The sequence below is a fragment of the Lissotriton helveticus genome, chromosome 2_1, assembly GCF_964261635.1.
Source record: "Lissotriton helveticus chromosome 2_1, aLisHel1.1, whole genome shotgun sequence".
Classification (NCBI taxonomy): domain Eukaryota; kingdom Metazoa; phylum Chordata; class Amphibia; order Caudata; family Salamandridae; genus Lissotriton; species Lissotriton helveticus.
Window position 1 is genome coordinate 1,938,944,006 of NC_136059.1, and position 16,201 is coordinate 1,938,960,206.

The 16,201-nt window shown below is 46.7% G+C and overlaps 1 protein-coding gene across 2 annotated transcripts in view; it reads right to left on the reverse strand.

The window, feature by feature from the left end:
- The window catches only part of ELMOD2 (ELMO domain containing 2), a 162,326-nt gene that overhangs the window by 120,571 nt on the left and 25,554 nt on the right, over positions 1-16,201 (reverse strand). Inside the window, exons 2-4 of one of the 2 annotated variants that reach the window (XM_078676869.1) lie at positions 7,370-7,447; positions 6,974-7,118; positions 4,924-4,952 (exon numbers count right to left, since the gene is read on the reverse strand). In XM_078676869.1, the coding sequence (XP_078532995.1) occupies positions 4,924-4,952; positions 6,974-7,115 (171 nt within the window). In that variant the 5' untranslated portion in view covers positions 7,116-7,118; positions 7,370-7,447. The remainder of the gene's footprint in view (positions 1-4,923; positions 4,953-6,973; positions 7,119-7,369; positions 7,448-16,201) is intronic. The other variant, XM_078676868.1, reaches the window with a different exon arrangement.

A 16,201-nucleotide genomic window follows, 5' to 3' on the forward strand; every position in this document is an offset into this window, starting at 1 on the left:
CGGTCACTTTTTCTGCCATTTTTTTTTGGTCATCCTTCAGAAGGGAGAGGCCCGTGGACATCGCATATATTTGTGATTCAAGTGCTTCTCTAGAGGCCTTAATTTCGGTAAGTATAAGGTCCAGCTTGGCCTCCTGCGCATTCATGCCGGTTGGGGGATTATGTCGTCGTTGAATGAGGCCAGCGGGTCCTCTGAACCAGAGGAGTGCACCACAGTATGTGATACTGGATCAGGTTGACGTGTTTTGGTCCGTCCCATTGTTCGCCGCGTGATCCTGTTCTTTGGGCCGGTGCTGTGGCTCGTTTTTCTGCTGCACTTTAGATTGGCGCCTTCGCCGAGGGTAGTCCTGTCCGTTTCTTGTGGTCAGATGTTGGGGAGGCCTGCTCAAGTATGGAATCCCTATGTGTGGCGGGTTCCCACCGCCACGCCTGCCACTCCCCGGGGCGTTTGTATTGCGAAAGATAGCAATACTGTTGTGGCACTCCTGTTACTCCTTAGTTGAGCTGCCGTGGACTTCGTGTGCCATACTCCTGTGTCCGCTGTAAGGAAATCTGCACTTTCTCTGTTATCGCTTTGAGGTCAGGTTATTGCAGTCGCACGAGGTCCAGCCCATTTGTTTCATATAGAGCAATTTTTCCAGCAGATTGCCGAGGTCTATATGGAGCGCTCCGTTTTACTGGCCTCTCGCCTATGTCTCGGCGTGGTATGTAGATCCCTCGGCGCTATTCACGAGAGCGGGGCGGGAGTTGGGGAGGCGTTCCACTCGGTCTGGGGTCGCATGTGTCGTTGAACAGGTGCCTAAATGGGCGCAGGCATTATGGGGCAATCACTGTGCCAGCTGCTTAAAGTTCCCGACTGTGTACCTTCCAAGCTCCGCGCTTGTCCGTCGCTCTCATCCGTGGGAATGCAGGGCTTGTATGCCCTCGTGTGTTCGGCCCCGTGATATCAGTGCCCGGCAGTGTTATCCTCAACATGTCATCGTGGTTACCGTCTGGGGTCCGGAGCCGTTGCACAGTGCCCCTCCGGGCTCGCTCTCTTTCTCCCACTGTCCCCAGTGATAATGCTCCCTATCTCGTGGGGCTTGTCGGTAACTCTCCGTACCGCGGTGTGCCGGCGGATTAGTCGTAGTCGGTCGAGGAAGGTTGTGCAGGGGGCTCCAGGTCGCGCTATCTCAGACCTCCAGCGCTAGTTCCCGCTGATAGTGCGGATGTGCGTGCCTACGCTCCACTCGCAGCCGGTTCAATTTCGGGCCATCCCAGCTTGCACTGTGGGCCGATGCTTATGCAGTATTAGTGGGCCTCACTTCCGGTTTCCCGACGGTCCCGTTTGTGACGTCCCTCGTGTCTGCCTCGCTCTGGTAAGTTGATTTCCGCCTTCTGGTAGTAGCTCTCGGTGCGGTTGCAGATGTGTTTGCAGGTCCCCGGCATCAGCTCCCGCTGGTCGGCGGTGTGGGGACGCGGCCTCCCTCAGTTTGATTGCCGCCGGTGCGTCCACGGCCCGCTTGCGCTTTCACCGCCGGCCAATGTCTACCCGTATCCTCTAGCCTCACCGCTCGCTATGCAGGATAGTCTCGTAGATTCCTTCTGTGTTCCGGTGGCTGCATTCACTGGCGGTTCAGTGGCGGCCAAAGATGTCTCCGTCTCTCCCGCCAATGTGCCACTTCCGGTCCGCCGTCGCTGGTACTGTGTGCCGAGGCGTCCCCTTGTCCACTAGGCCCCGATACCGTTCCGATGCGGACTTCTCTTCAGGGCGTTCCGGGGTTCCCTAAAGCCCTCCTAGCGCTGCTAGTGGTCTTCCCGTGGCTTACAGGTGTGGGGATATGGGTCTGATTCCAGGTTTCAGGATATTTAGATAATATTTTAGGGGATTTCGGACGGAGCTAGCTCAGCTCACGTCTTGCATGCTCGGCTGCTAGCCACGCCCCCCGCATTTTTTGGGAGGTTAACTGAAGTTTAAGAAAGGAATTAGCACCGCTCAACTTTAGGAACATCCAATTTTTTACAGCCATCTTGCAGCAAAAGTGTAAAAATGGTCTCTTCAAAATTAAAGTGTATTTCAGAACCGTTTCACTTTAGTACATCAGATTATATCAGTGCACTGAAGTCTTGTTAGGTCTTCCTACGCAAAAAAAATCAAGTGCAATAACAAAGCCCCAAATACTTTTTTTCTTAACCCCATTTTTTTGACTTGCACATGCCCCTTCGGCCACACTGCAATTTCATCATAGCATTTAAAACAAATCTCTACGTATATTTATTGACAAAAGCTGAGTGACCAATTTACGCTTTTATTTAAAATAAGCATTTGCAATGCAATAGGTCGCGCATTTATGCGAGTTTGAGCGGTTGACATTGCAAATAACAATGCCTTTCATTTTTGTTTTCGTATTTAAAACATAAATAAAAGGCTTTGTCATTTACAATGCCAATAGCTTAAACTCGCATAAATGCGAGACCTATTGCATTGCAAATGCTTGTTAAATCTGAGCTGCAGAATCAAAGGACAATGGAAAGTATTTCATAACTGTATTAACTTCTGAAATGTAGAGCAGTATACAATTTCTGAAGAAAATGGAAAAAGCAGTAATAAGAGCAAAGCGTTCCATAAACACCGGTAAAACACTGTTTCAGTTGATTTTTTTGGCACGAAAATGAGTAATTACTGAAAAGCACTGTTTTTTAAAGTATGGAAATCACTGGAAAACACTGAAAAACACTGAAAAAACACCACCAGAATTTACCAAAAAAAGAAACTGAAAACCGGAAAGCCTAAATAAAAGTTAGAAAACACAATTGAGGAGTGTTGTTTCTGAACTAGTGGTATTTAAGGTCCAGAGGCATAAAATCATGTTGCGTTTGCAAATCCTGTGATATGTAAAATCACAGAATTTAAAACACAAATTAAAAAAAGAAAATACTAAACCCATCTTACTAATAGGAAAAGCATTCTGACAGGCAAAATGGATTTAGTGATCTACACTGAATCGCAATTCGGAAAGGTTTTAAAAAATGGCATTCCTCCATACCGATTCGCAATTTGGAAGGGGCATTCCTCCTAACCGCCATTCAGTATGGTATTGCTTCAATAGTTTATGACTGTAATTTGGTTTGCAAACCATTGAAAAATTACAGACATCTCACATTTAGTGGTAACTCATAAGCAAAGGATAAGGGGTCCCCTTTGGATTGCTTTCCATTTGAGAGTTGGTTTTATCCTCTCAAAAGGAAAACTTTATTTATGCATTTATTTCAAGTAGCAACTGTTCCCTTAAGGACCATGGCTGCTTTAAAAAACAAATCCCATTTGGAAATGCAAATAAATAAATGATGGTCTGTTGTTCTTTGCAGACCACTGCCCCATGTTTGCAGTCCATCACAGGGTGTTGTCAATATTGACCTGCCTAATTAACACGCATTAAGCAAGTCATTCTCTGACTCTCTGAAGCTGCAGATTTGGAAAAGCAGTTGATTAGTACATAGGATTTTTTTGCGAATTTCAAGACAGGGGGCAAAACATTGGGGTGCAATTTGCGATCACTTTTTGCGATCTGTCTCCTTGTACATTTGGCCCCATTTCTAAACTTCCAAGAGTAAGCTATGACTGTTCAAGTTGATTATTTTCTATTTTAAAAAAAGAAGTACTTGGCAAGTCTGAATGTGACCTTTTATGTCAAGGTCAGACATGTCAAGAGGAACTGTATCTGACAGCTATTTGGGACAGACACTATAGACCATATTAACATTGGAAACCAAAGTGTAGAAAAACAATTAGCTAAAGCGAAAAACACTAATTGTCTTAACGCTGGCCTACGTAAACCACAGGTCAGTAAGAATCCACCTAAAATAACATGTGTAAGTAATTAACTGGTAGTTGGTGGACGTCACTGAAAATGTAAAGCATAACAATTATTTATAGCAGGTAAATATGGAAAGGGGATCCCTGATAAATATTTAACTTTTAATAAAAAAATAAAAAACATAAATAAAAGTCTTTTAAAAAAGACAAACCGAGGTAATCTGACATTGTAGTGAATTATATGGATTACAGATGACAAACAGAAGAAATCTGGTGTCAGGCATGAAGGGCATGCTAGCTAAGCAAGATATGAACATGTTTTTGCTCACTGGAGGGTCCCGGTTCTGGGTATTGGGTAATTCAGAAGAGTGGAAATCTAACTACTTCTTTGTTTAGGATTGCACTCATGGCACCAGGTGATACACCTAAAACAGCCTTAGTCTACACAGGCAATACTGTGAATGAGGTCGAAATTATAAAGGCCGGGAACATTCCTAGATCTGCAGAGAAGCAGAATCCTGATATGTTGGAGTGAGTGGCAGTACATTTTTGTTTGTAGAAAAACACCTTGAGCAAAGATTGAACATCAATGTGGGGTAGAAAAAAATTGGTATATAGAAACAATACTGTCGGAATGAGTTCTGGTGGAGGTAAAATTCATATGGAAACCCTGTGCTAATTAAACATACTTAGGTGCAGTGTGGATATTAAGCCAGAAGGGCTTTGATGGTCAAACCAAGAAACCTAAATTTTGAATGTACGGCAATCAAGAGTTCATGAAGAACTAAGTCCTGCTGAAATGAAACAATGAAACTCCATCTATGATGGGGATTTTGTTACTCTGTAACATTTTTTTATGACAGGGAGAAAGTACACCCTGGGAGGCTGAGTGAGTTGCTCCTGTTCATATCTTCAAATGTGTGCACATTAGCCTAAGATTTTCTGATGACTTTCGAAGACATTTTCTACTACAATCTGCAGGGTGTCCATAGTAAATATAGAGGGGATAAATAAATAAAATGAACCTAAATTGATGGGCAGCATTTGCAAATGCATTGGCAATACTGCCGTGGTGTACCTCCAAGTCAACCCACAGTCTGAACCATATTGTTTAAGATGTATGCTTACCTTACTCTTTGAACATTCTAATGAATTCTCTGTGAATTAAGAAAATAAAACAGGATATTATGATAAATACACTTTAATCAATGCAAAAACCATCAAAACGTGTACATTTAGCAACTTTACCCTGAACAAAGCATCCTTTTGGTTCTGATATTTTTCATATTATCCAAATACACATTTCATAGTGAAATAGCAATCCCTCTATTTCTAACAGATTCATCAAAGAGCCTTAGTTGAGAGAGGAAATCTGATGTGCATCTTCAGAAACCTCTCATGCATGGACCACTCACGCACCGGGGCATTTGGGCCAGAGTCCGACCAGGTGCAGAGGGAGAAGGGATAGCAGAATGAGTCGTACCAAAGATAGGTCTAGTACATCGACTGCAGCGCAGTAACACACACTTTGGATTACAGAGTGGGGCTTCTTCAATTTCACCCCAAACTCAGATGGGGTCAAAGCCTGCATTCATCCTGATGCTCAGCACTTCCTGTCCTTTCCTGCCCCTTCCTAGGATTTAGGAGTCAGACAGCAACAGGCTGGTGCTCTCCATCATTTGAGCCCTGGAAATTCTACGGTCATGTGACTTAGCGCTGGAGGACCTGCAGTGGCCTTCGCACCTCACACACCCAATGCACGATGATACAGAGTGGTGTTACTGGGACTTAAGCAAAAGCACTGCAAAGACACTCTAGGCCTTGCAGATTTGCAAGTAGGTAGTCAGTACTGAAATACAGATCAGTGATCTTTGTTTATAGACATCCCTCGAAGTAAACACCAAATGTGCTAAGAGCTGTATGCAGATCTTGCCTCAGCAACGAATATCTTGTGCTATGCTAAATGAAATTAGATTCATAAAGGTTTTACATGTTATTGAACAGCTTTTGATTCAGTGACTCAAAATACTGTGGGCAAAATATATGGATTTAGAGACAGATAAAGAATTTCAAATGCTAGTTAGGCAGCAATAGTCTAATAGTAAAATAGACAACAGGCACCGTAGAAATGGGAAGTGCAAAATGTGATTTTGTTTTTACCCCCCTGTGAGTTAAAACAGGATGTATTTTATACTAGTGGCTCAAATATAGGTTTGTTAGTGTTCCTGTACAGCCCTGGGGTATGACAGAGTTTTCCGATTTAATTATCTTTTCATACTTTATGGACGAATTTCATATTTAATTTTTTCCAACTCTCCATACTCAAAGGTTGAAGAAGTGATTACTGGCACTAGTAAGGCAATAACTGCACCACTTCCTAGGCGATGCACACTTTGTGAGCTTCCCAAAAGTCTTTTAGCCCTCGTGCCAGACTCAGCATTACATCATAGGAGAAAAGGCAAAGGCATTTCCTTATGTGTGGGTAGTCACACTCACTGCAAATGAGGGATTGCCTCTTTGACACTTTCTGCACAGTGGGTGTTAAAGAAGGAGCCATACCATGCAAGTGACTGCGGACCCTTCTGTTACACAACAGTGGTACACTGGTGCAAAAAGCAGGTGTAAACACCTGCTGCACTCCGCAGCACTTCCTTAATCTGGTCTAATGATTTATGAATTAACAAGAAACGATTTTGATTGTAATTTACTACTTTGTTCTTATTTTTTTTTAACTTGTGGTATGAGAAGAGAATGTACAAACGTTGTTTTTAAACATGTAATAGAACTTTAAATCACAAATACATCCCCTTAAAATGTGTAAACGAAGCAGAAAAAAAAGAGAACGATCAAAACGTTTAAAAGTAATCTTCATACACACTCATCAGCACAAAGAGGAGATAGGAGGAGATAAGATAAATTACCTGGCACAATATATCTAGTTTACAAAAAACATAGATGTAATTTCCAACTATTATAGATGCAACTGTAAACCACTCAACCACATTTTGGTAACCCATTCTAGGAAAATGTCTGTGCACAGTTTGTTTATAAAACTTTCTTCATGAATAACATCTTTCCTTTCCAGTCTTACGTAAATCTTAATATTTCATCCACAACTAAAAATATTTCCCAAAATGTAACCCATTGAAAAGCAAAGGCCATTCTATATTATCGTTACCTATCATGTGAGTCTGTTTTGCACCATTTGTGCCGTCTAAAATACGTTGTAATTCGCATTTTCCTGTTAGATGTCGCCATATCCATTTCAACCAACATCTCAAGAAGTTTCTGTAAATATACTGCCAGATGTATCCAAACATGTTCTATACAAATTAAGAAAGAAAAGAATTAATCAACATGGCATTAAAGCTGATGGTCACAGATTGTGAAATTAACAGTTAATATTGTCAATGCAGTGAAAATAAACTCATTGCTTTTAATGTTTTAAATGCTCCATTAAACAAGTGCCTTCTAACAAAACCTCTGTGGCACCAAACATGGAATAGCAAAGCATTTCTTATCAGATTCCAATTATTAACAGCCAGCAGGATAGCTCCATCTATTAAATGCTTACAGCTAACTTCTCCTGTGACTTGCGTGTAACAAGCTCAGGTCCTGATCAGGTCAACTCTGCCTTCCATTGTTCCAAAAGCTGTAATAAATATTAACATTACATTCGACATTGGTTGCATCGGTATTTACAGGTGCTCAGTTATGCAAAACAGTAGTTTTATGGGCACACTAATGTCAAAGCAATAAGTTTGGTGATGCCACAAGGTGAACAATTAGCGGGAACTGAAGATCACATTTAATGCATGCTGGACCTTTTCAATAACCCACACACAAAAATGCAAATGTTATGAATTTAGAAATTGGACATCTAAGCACCTCACCCCATGAGACTCTTGACTAGCAGGGGCGTGTGTTGGTTTAATCAGTGAGGAGCTGGCTGTATTGGAAGGTTTAAAATGCCGCATTAAAGAATATTTATAGTGTAATTATCGTAGATTAAGAAGAAAGAACTATAAAAATTGGAGTCTTTAGACTGAATTTTCAACCATTAGACCCTACGACAAAAAACAAAAGGGATGGGTAACAGTTTAAGAAACCACATAAAAATAAAAACAAATAATATTAATACATTTTGCATCAAAAAGGCTGAATATGCTCTCATTAGGACTAAACAATTGTACTGAGAAGATGAAGAGAAAAGTGGGTGGCCAGTTGTACAGAATGTAGGAAATAAACAAATAATTCATCCCATCGTTTCACTTATCTGGAATGTAGGCATGGCAAACAAAGAAAGTACTAAAGAATTTGCTATTTTTTTTATGAATGTCCATATGAAAACCTTGAATAGATGTTAATTGTATGAAAACTTGTTATGATAATCTAGACTTGCCCAAACTTAACACAGAGAACAAAAAAATGATGTGACAAGGATATTTCTTTAAAAGTACTTCAGGATTGGGCATGGCCAAGATGGCGGCGTGAGTGGACGTGTTGTTCCATCGCTCCCGACGACGGCCAATCAACAGCACCGGCATTCCGCCGTCGAGGGTCTCCGGATCACAGCACTAGAGCAGATCTGAGTGCTGAACTGACCAGGAAACCTTTAGCAGCCCGGGAGCTCCTCTGGAGAGGGCGATCGGGAATGTCCGACGGCGCGGCAGTTGGCACGCCCCTCCCCCGAACCGCCGAGTGAGGCCCAAGAAACGGAGTGCTCGCCCCACGTGAGACAGATCTGCGGCGGCGGGAGGTCCCGCGAAGCAGTGGTGGACGTGGAGTCTCCGCCGAGTCCAGGGAGCGATTGCAGTGGCCCAACCGCGAAGAGACGCTGGAGAGGGTACCGGGAGTGCTGTAAGTGGAGGGCCGCGCCGCCATTTTGAGCAGCGGAGCGAGCGGCTGCGATCGGGGCCTGTCGGCAGAGCCCGGTCCCTCCTGGGTGGCAAGCAGGCAGCGAAGGAACGGAGGAGCGCCTGGTGGCACCTGGCGAGCGCGGTGGACGCCGAGTGCCTGGATGACTGCGAGCTCAGAGTACGGCAAGGGGGAGGCCTAACAGTAAGGCAAGGGGGAGGCCTAACAGTAAGGCGAGGGAGACGGCCTCCCACGCGTGAGCTGCATCCTGGGCCTACAGCGTGGTGCTGGTCTCCAGCGGCATAGAATCGAGGTACCGATTGGCTGGAAGGGAAGGAGTGAGCAGCGATCCGTCAGGTGGGGGGACCCTCTGGACCCTCTCGTAGTGGAGACACCGACGCAGGAGCGAGACGGCAGGCTCCGGGAGCTGGGCGGGACCGTGTTTCCCCTGTGGAGCTTGGGAGGAGAACCTCCGGCCCTGGGTGTGGAGTGGCTCGGCGGCGGAGAGTGCGGTAAGCCTTGTGGAGTGCTGGCAATACCCCAATGAGACGATAGACTTGGGGAGCGAAGTAAGGTCCCGCCACGAGTAGCATCAGACGAGGCCTGCCGGAGTGGTGGCCCACTGGGGCAGGGCAGTCGTGTCCTGGCGCTGTGCGCCGAAGCTGGTCCCTTGCCATAAACGCCTGCACCCTTGGGAGAAGTTCGGCGGGACAGACCTCGTCGGAGAGGTGAGCCAGAGGAGTGCGCCGACCGGGGGGTTGGGTCCCTTGGTGTGAAAGGCCGGCTGGGGACGAGAGCCGCGAACCTCGAAGGCAGCAGATCCCAACGTGGGGACCCCCAGGCAGCGAGGTGGAGCAGTCCAGCGGGGGGCTATCAGCTAGAACTGATGCTTGGCCGGCTGGAGGAGTGCCAGGAGTCCCAGGAGAGCCCAAGAGAGAAGGCATTGTGGAGTCACCGGTGAGTGGGGCGGCACAGAAGTCTCACTGGTGGCATGGCCTGGGGAGCTATTTGAGATCCTGGTGGGGCCCAGACTGAGGTGTGGGGTGGCCCGGCTGTGGACACGGCAACTACGAGGAAGGGCCGGAGGCTGTTGGGGAACATAGAGGCTGCAATCTTTGGTTGCAGCGATGCAATCGGGTCGGTGACCTGTGGTGCTGCTCTCCCTGGTTAGGACTGGCCGGTGGAGGGGGTGAGCAGCGAGTTTGGCCTCCTGCACTTTCTGAGTGGCAGCGGACAGTGGGGTGCTGGATAGGGGGCCCCTGTAGCGCACACAAAACGCTATGTCCTCCTCTAGAGTGCGGAAAGATAAGACATTGAAAGATCTGTTTGCTAAGGCCCAGACAACCGTGCAACCTTCTGAGATTGCTTCTAATCCCGTTCAATCCACGCCGGACCGAAGTGATGGTTCGGAGCCCATCACTAAGGCATTTATGGAATCGCTATCCACGACACTAAGGGATGACATTCACACATTGAAAAAGGAGTTTGCGGACGAAGTCAAGGAGGTCCGCAGCGATGTGGATAGCATAGGTGAACGGGTGGCAGCATTGGAAGGAAAGAGCGACGGGAAAGACACCGAAATTGAGGCCCTCCAACAGGAAATCTTGCAGATCCATGACCAACAGGTTGGTCTCCAAACGCATCTGGAGGATCTAGAAAACCGTTCGCGCCGCCATAATGTACGAATCCGTGGAGTGACACTGACTGAAGGTACCAAGGATCTGTTCGAATTTATGAGGGAACTCTTCAATCACATTCTGGGGCGCCCGCTAGAGTCCGACCTCCGACTTGATAGAGTACATAGGGTGGGACCCTCGCGCCCTACTTCGGCCGGACATTCTGGTCTGTGTGCAGGACTACCGCACTAAAGAGATCCTCCAAAAAGCTCGTCCGTTGCACCCATTGTCCTTTCAGGGCTAATCACCAGTACTGTTTCAGGACTTATCTGCCCCCACCTTGCAGAAGCACAGAACCTTTAAACCCGTCACATCCCACCTCCAGCAGCGTAACATATCCTACAGCTGGGGCCATCCATTCATTCTGGTTTTCAAACTGGACAATAAGCTATACCAGCTCCGCTCCCTGTCGGCCGCTTGCCGCTTGTTGGGTATAGACCCCCCGGCTGGGGAGAGTGACGCGGTGGACCCAGCTGGGAAAACGGATGATTCCGAGCCTCGGTGGCGTATGCAAGGCAGACGGCGTCGTGTCAAGAAGCCCCACACAGCCGAGATTCTGGAAGGTCAACGTGCTGCAGTGGAGGCGGTCTCCTCTGATCTGACCTCGCCTCATCCTAACTGAGCTCAAGGACGGGCCGCAGCAATTTGCTTGTTTGTTTCTTGCTGGGCCGTTGGCGGGAAAGGGGGGCTGTTGAGAAGTGCTTGAGCTATCCCATGGTACTATATTTCCAATCACCTACGGATGATGGACAACTTGTTTCTGATTGCCTGGTTTCATGTTGGGAGGGGTGTATTTGGGGGGGGTTCGAGGGAGGGTATAGTGTCCCTTGTCCACCTTGCGCTTGGGGCCGAGATGGCCGCGATATGTCTTGTCCCTTTGAAAGAGCTGATGCTTTTGGTTTCCACTTCAGCAGTATTAGGGTGATACTTTTCCACTCTGTTGCTCCATAGATTAGATGCTGACCACAGACCTTAAGGTTCTCACTTTAAATGTGAGGGTCCTCTCTTGCCTTGAGAACTCATAGGCTGACATTTGTCTCCTGCGGGAGACACACCTTTTGCAGAGGGACTTCCGGTCTCGGAAGTTCCCATATCCATTTTTTTCTTCAGGTACTACTAAAACAGCAGGTGTAGCCATTTTGGTAGCCCAGAGGTTTAAAGGGAGGATTATACAGAAAGAGGCTGAGATTAAGGGCAGGTTATTGACATACAGGTTCGCGTTGGGGGACCACACGTTCACGGTGGGCTCCATCTATGCCCCTAAGGAGGGTCAGGAGAAGCTTTTCCATTCTGACCTCACCTATGCTACAGCCACTCCAGATCAACATATCCTATTAGGTGGGGACCTAAATTTGGTTTTTGATAATTCCCTAGATAGGTCATGCCAGCGTTCATCGCAAACCAGCACCCTTTATCCAGAGGGACTATCCCATCTCCAAGACCTAGGTTTCAAAGATCTATGGCACAGTTTCCACCCCCAGAGTCGTGCATACTCATACTACTCTAATGCCCACAAAACTTATGCCCGCTTAGACTACCTGCTGGCGACAACGGCGATGCATGCGCAAGCGACCGAGGTGGAAATAGGAGTGGCCTCACTCTCAGATCATGCCCCGGTGACTGTAGTGCTGGCCTTCCCACCGCTCCAGCGCGCGCAGCAGACCTGGCGCCTTAGGGAGACTCTGCTACACCGCAAAGAGTTAGGGCTAAAGATACAGCGCGTCAACACGGATTACCTTTCCAGCGGTGTGGAATTTATTAAAATATCTACTTGTCCATGAGGCAAGTTGCTTCAAAAATCTACTTGTCCTGTAACAAAATCCACTTGTCCCTTTAGTGCCAAGTGGTTCGGCAACTGATTGTGGTAGCAATCTCTTTGTATGGGAGCTTTTGTATAGCCTCTCTGATTGTGCGAGGGCTCATGCCGTGGTGGTTCTTGAATGCCAGCAATCCCTTTGTGTTGCCGTGTTTCTGCGGATCTGCATGCTGGGACTGGGGGTAGTGGTGAGTGGTGGATCCAGGGTTGGAATGCCCTTTGGGTCTGTGCAGATCTACCGACTTGCATGTTTTAGGGGTTTTTAACAACTCTTCTCTAATATTTTCCCATGCTGAGAAGTGTTGGAGATTTGCTCCTGACAGTGGCGGACGTAGACCTTCTTCCAGAGTTGGGAGAAGAGTGGTTGATGGGAGGGTGACCTTGCAGACACTCGGGTTTTCGCATGAGCAAATCTGCACATGCATATTTGCTCATGATAAACTGCAGTTCACGGATATTTTCTGGGAGTGCATTTCTTGCCCTACTTCTGTAGATTCTTGTGAATCCACAAAAGCCATATAGCTGCACTTAATGCAAGGACATATACCAGGGTTGCACTTTTGAGACTTTCTTTAGTAATAGGGCCACTAGTTTGGTCTGGCGTTGACCACAACCTTTTGTGTTTGTTAAAATTCTCTCTCCGTATCAACTGGCTTCGCTGTGGGTGGCGGCGTTGGGCTCTTTCAAGGGGAGTATATTGGCACACAGGGTGGTTTTGTTCAGTGGCAGTAACTGATGTGGCAGTGTGTGCTTTTTTTACACCTTTTTTTGTTGATTTTGCCAATGTTTGTTATAATGGTGAGGGCCCGGCAGCTCTCACATCAAGAAGGCTTTACAGAAACCATGCCAAAACAAGTCACGTATTGGCAAAACTAGAGGGCTGACCACGAATGTCAGACCTACTGGCTTTGCCAATGCTTGTTTATTTTTTTATGTTTCTCGTGATCTTATTGAAGCTGGTTACACTGATTTTCCAATGAGTGTTTTTGTGAAACACATTTTACTAAATGATGCTGCAAAGAAACGGTACCTGAAATTTCACAGTAGTTTAGCAAAATTTTCTTTTTCCTACTTTGAAAGCAAAGAGTCATTAATCTTTCTCTCAAGTTTCTGCAAATATTAGCATCTAATCAGAGAGCATTCTGGGAGCATTATGCATAGCCTCATGTTGCTAAACTTTGAAACCGTGAGTACACATTTTTATACTGTAACCACTGTCAGTAGTGCAGTCAGAACTTACATTTACTTAGAGCGCTCACCCTAATAATAAAGGATTTCAATTAATGAACCATAAATACAAGTTTGAACAGCATTAACATTGGCACACAAATAATAACTTAACTTCAGGCAGTGCCCTTCCCTGGCCCTTAATGTGCTTCTGCAAACTGGCAGCCAAAGGGTTTGTGCTGTAGGTTGTTGGGCCTACTTGTCCCAAGGACAAAATACACATTAAAACTTGTTGCCCTTGACCCCAAACAATATGTCCTGGGCGTCGGGCTATAGGAATTCCACATCCCTGCCTTTCCCATAATAACAACACGGACACCTCCCTTTCTACACAATGGGCGGCACTGAAGGCGGTTCTCCGGGGGGAATTTATTGCAATCTCCGCGGCAGACAACGCTGAGCACGGTCGCAAACGGGAAGAGCTCATTCAGCGCACGAGGGAGTTGGAGCAAATGCACCAGCGCACAGAAGCTCCACGAATATGGAGGCAACTTAAAGCAGTGAGGCAACAATTGGCAGCTATCGATCAGGACAGGGTGGAGTTTGCCGCGCTGAGACTTCGGCACGCCTACTAGACAGGTGGGGATAGGTGTGGGAAACTGCTAGCTCATAAATTGCACGAAACACGACGTCAACAGAATGTACAGGAAATTCTACTGCCGGACAGTAAGAGTGTTTCAGATGACCCTGGCATCGTGAGTACTTTTAGTGCTTTTTACACCGACCTTTACACCAGCTCCCCCTTGGAAGATGTAGCTGGGGAGGCTTTCCTTGACTCTGTCCAGCTACCTACCCTTACGAAGGAGCAGGCCGACCACCTCGAGCGTGACATTCGCACGGAGGAGGTTATATCTGCCATCTCGCGCCTTAAGGTGGCGAAGTCCCCTGGCCCGGACGGCACTTATGTCATGAACTGTTACAAGTTCCCAACGGTCACGGTTCGTGTTAACGGGTACACGTCTCCCTGATTTCCCATTGAGAGAGGCACGAGGCAGGGGTGCCCTTTGTCGCCCCTCCTCTTTGCCCTCTACATGGAGCCGCTGGCGCAGAGGCTGCGGTGTAACTCACGGGTAACGGGGATCAAATTCGGGGGCTATGTCCATACGATCAGTCTTAACACTGATGACGTCTTGATTTCGCTGGCCAACCCACGGGACTCGCTACCTACTTGCCTCGCGGAACTTTTTGCTCAATGCTCTGGCTTTAAGGTTAATATGGGCAAATCGATGGCGCTTGACCGGTCGCTGGAGAAGTCCACTAGAGAATATTTGCAGAGCTTGCTCCCCATCCATTGGGCAGAGGGGGGCTATCCCATATCTGGGGATTCAGCTGGCAGCCTCACTCACTGACACGGTCAACATTAATTATGCACTGTTGCGACGGAAAATCAGGCAGGAATTGGGGCGATGAAAACATGCTCCAATATCATGGTTGGGTAGGATCGCTGCGGTCAAAATGACCGTCCTGCCGGAGATTCTATAGCTGTTCCGCACTATTCCTCTCTGGCCACCAATGGGTTGGATACAGCAAACTCAGTCGGAATTGGCCCAATTTATATGGAATCTAAAACTATGGCTAGCGATGCTCCCGGCGGAAGGAGGGGGGCTAGGAATGCCGGGTCTTATGTTTTACTTCCAAGCGGCCCAATAGCGGCTTCTGGTGGAGTGGAGTAGATGGGAGTCCGAGAAGCATTGGTTATTTAAAGATCAAGCGGTGGCTGGCAGACCTTTACAGGAAATCCCGTTTCTCCGAAAGCAACATCGGACCCCTAATCTATACGCATCCTACATAACCAGGGTCCCCTTGGAGGTCTGGGACCAAACCAATATCAAACACGAATTCACCACCTTCCCGTCCCCACTCACGCCCTAGGTGGATAACCCCGACTTCACAACGGGTATGGACTCGGCGGCATACGCTGGGTGGCGGACTGCTGGTTGCCGTTGCCTCTTCCATATGTACACACCGGAGGGAGTTATCCCCTTCACTCAGTTTAGGCATACATATGGTATGCCGGAGTCGGAGAGATTGCGATACCTCCAGGTACGACACTGGGCACTGAGTGAACAGGTACACCCGGTAGCTGCTCGGCATCTCTTACTCTATGAGCACTGGCTGATTACACGTACAACAGACAAAAAATGTATTTCAGATTTATATAAAATGCTGCTGGCTAGATACGCGCACACATATAGTGCTGATAGGGCCTGCTGGGAGAAGGAACTGGGTAGGACACTCAGCCACAAAGAATGGGAGGGAGTCTATTATAGAGTGCGGCATTCAGCGTATCATATGGGACTCACCGACACTCTCACCAAGATCGCGACCTATTGGTACTATACTCCCGAGCGCCTCCACACAATGGATCACACCAAAGAAGCGACATGTTATTTATTTATTTATTAAAAGTTTTGTATAGCGCGGACAAGACCGGTGGGTATCAGAGCGCTTAACATGAAATAAGAAAAGGAAACAAGGTTAGCATATGTATAAGCAGTTAACAAGTAACCGCATTGAGGTAGATGACATATATATTCGTAACACATGTGACGTTAGCGTAAGTAAATATGCTATGATTAAATAATAACAAAACATGTATATATAACAAATGTGAGGTAGCACGGTATAGGTTCATGTATGAGGTAGCACGGTATAAGTTCATGATAGATGCTGTTCTCCTGTTCAGTCAAATCTCCATTCCTATTGGCCTTTGGGTTGTTCTAGTATCATAGGATATGTGTTCCATTCTAGTATTGCCTGTGCCTCCCAATCTAGTGGCGTATAAGATCTGTACTAAGGCAGTATTATAGCAGATCTATGATCAGTGATC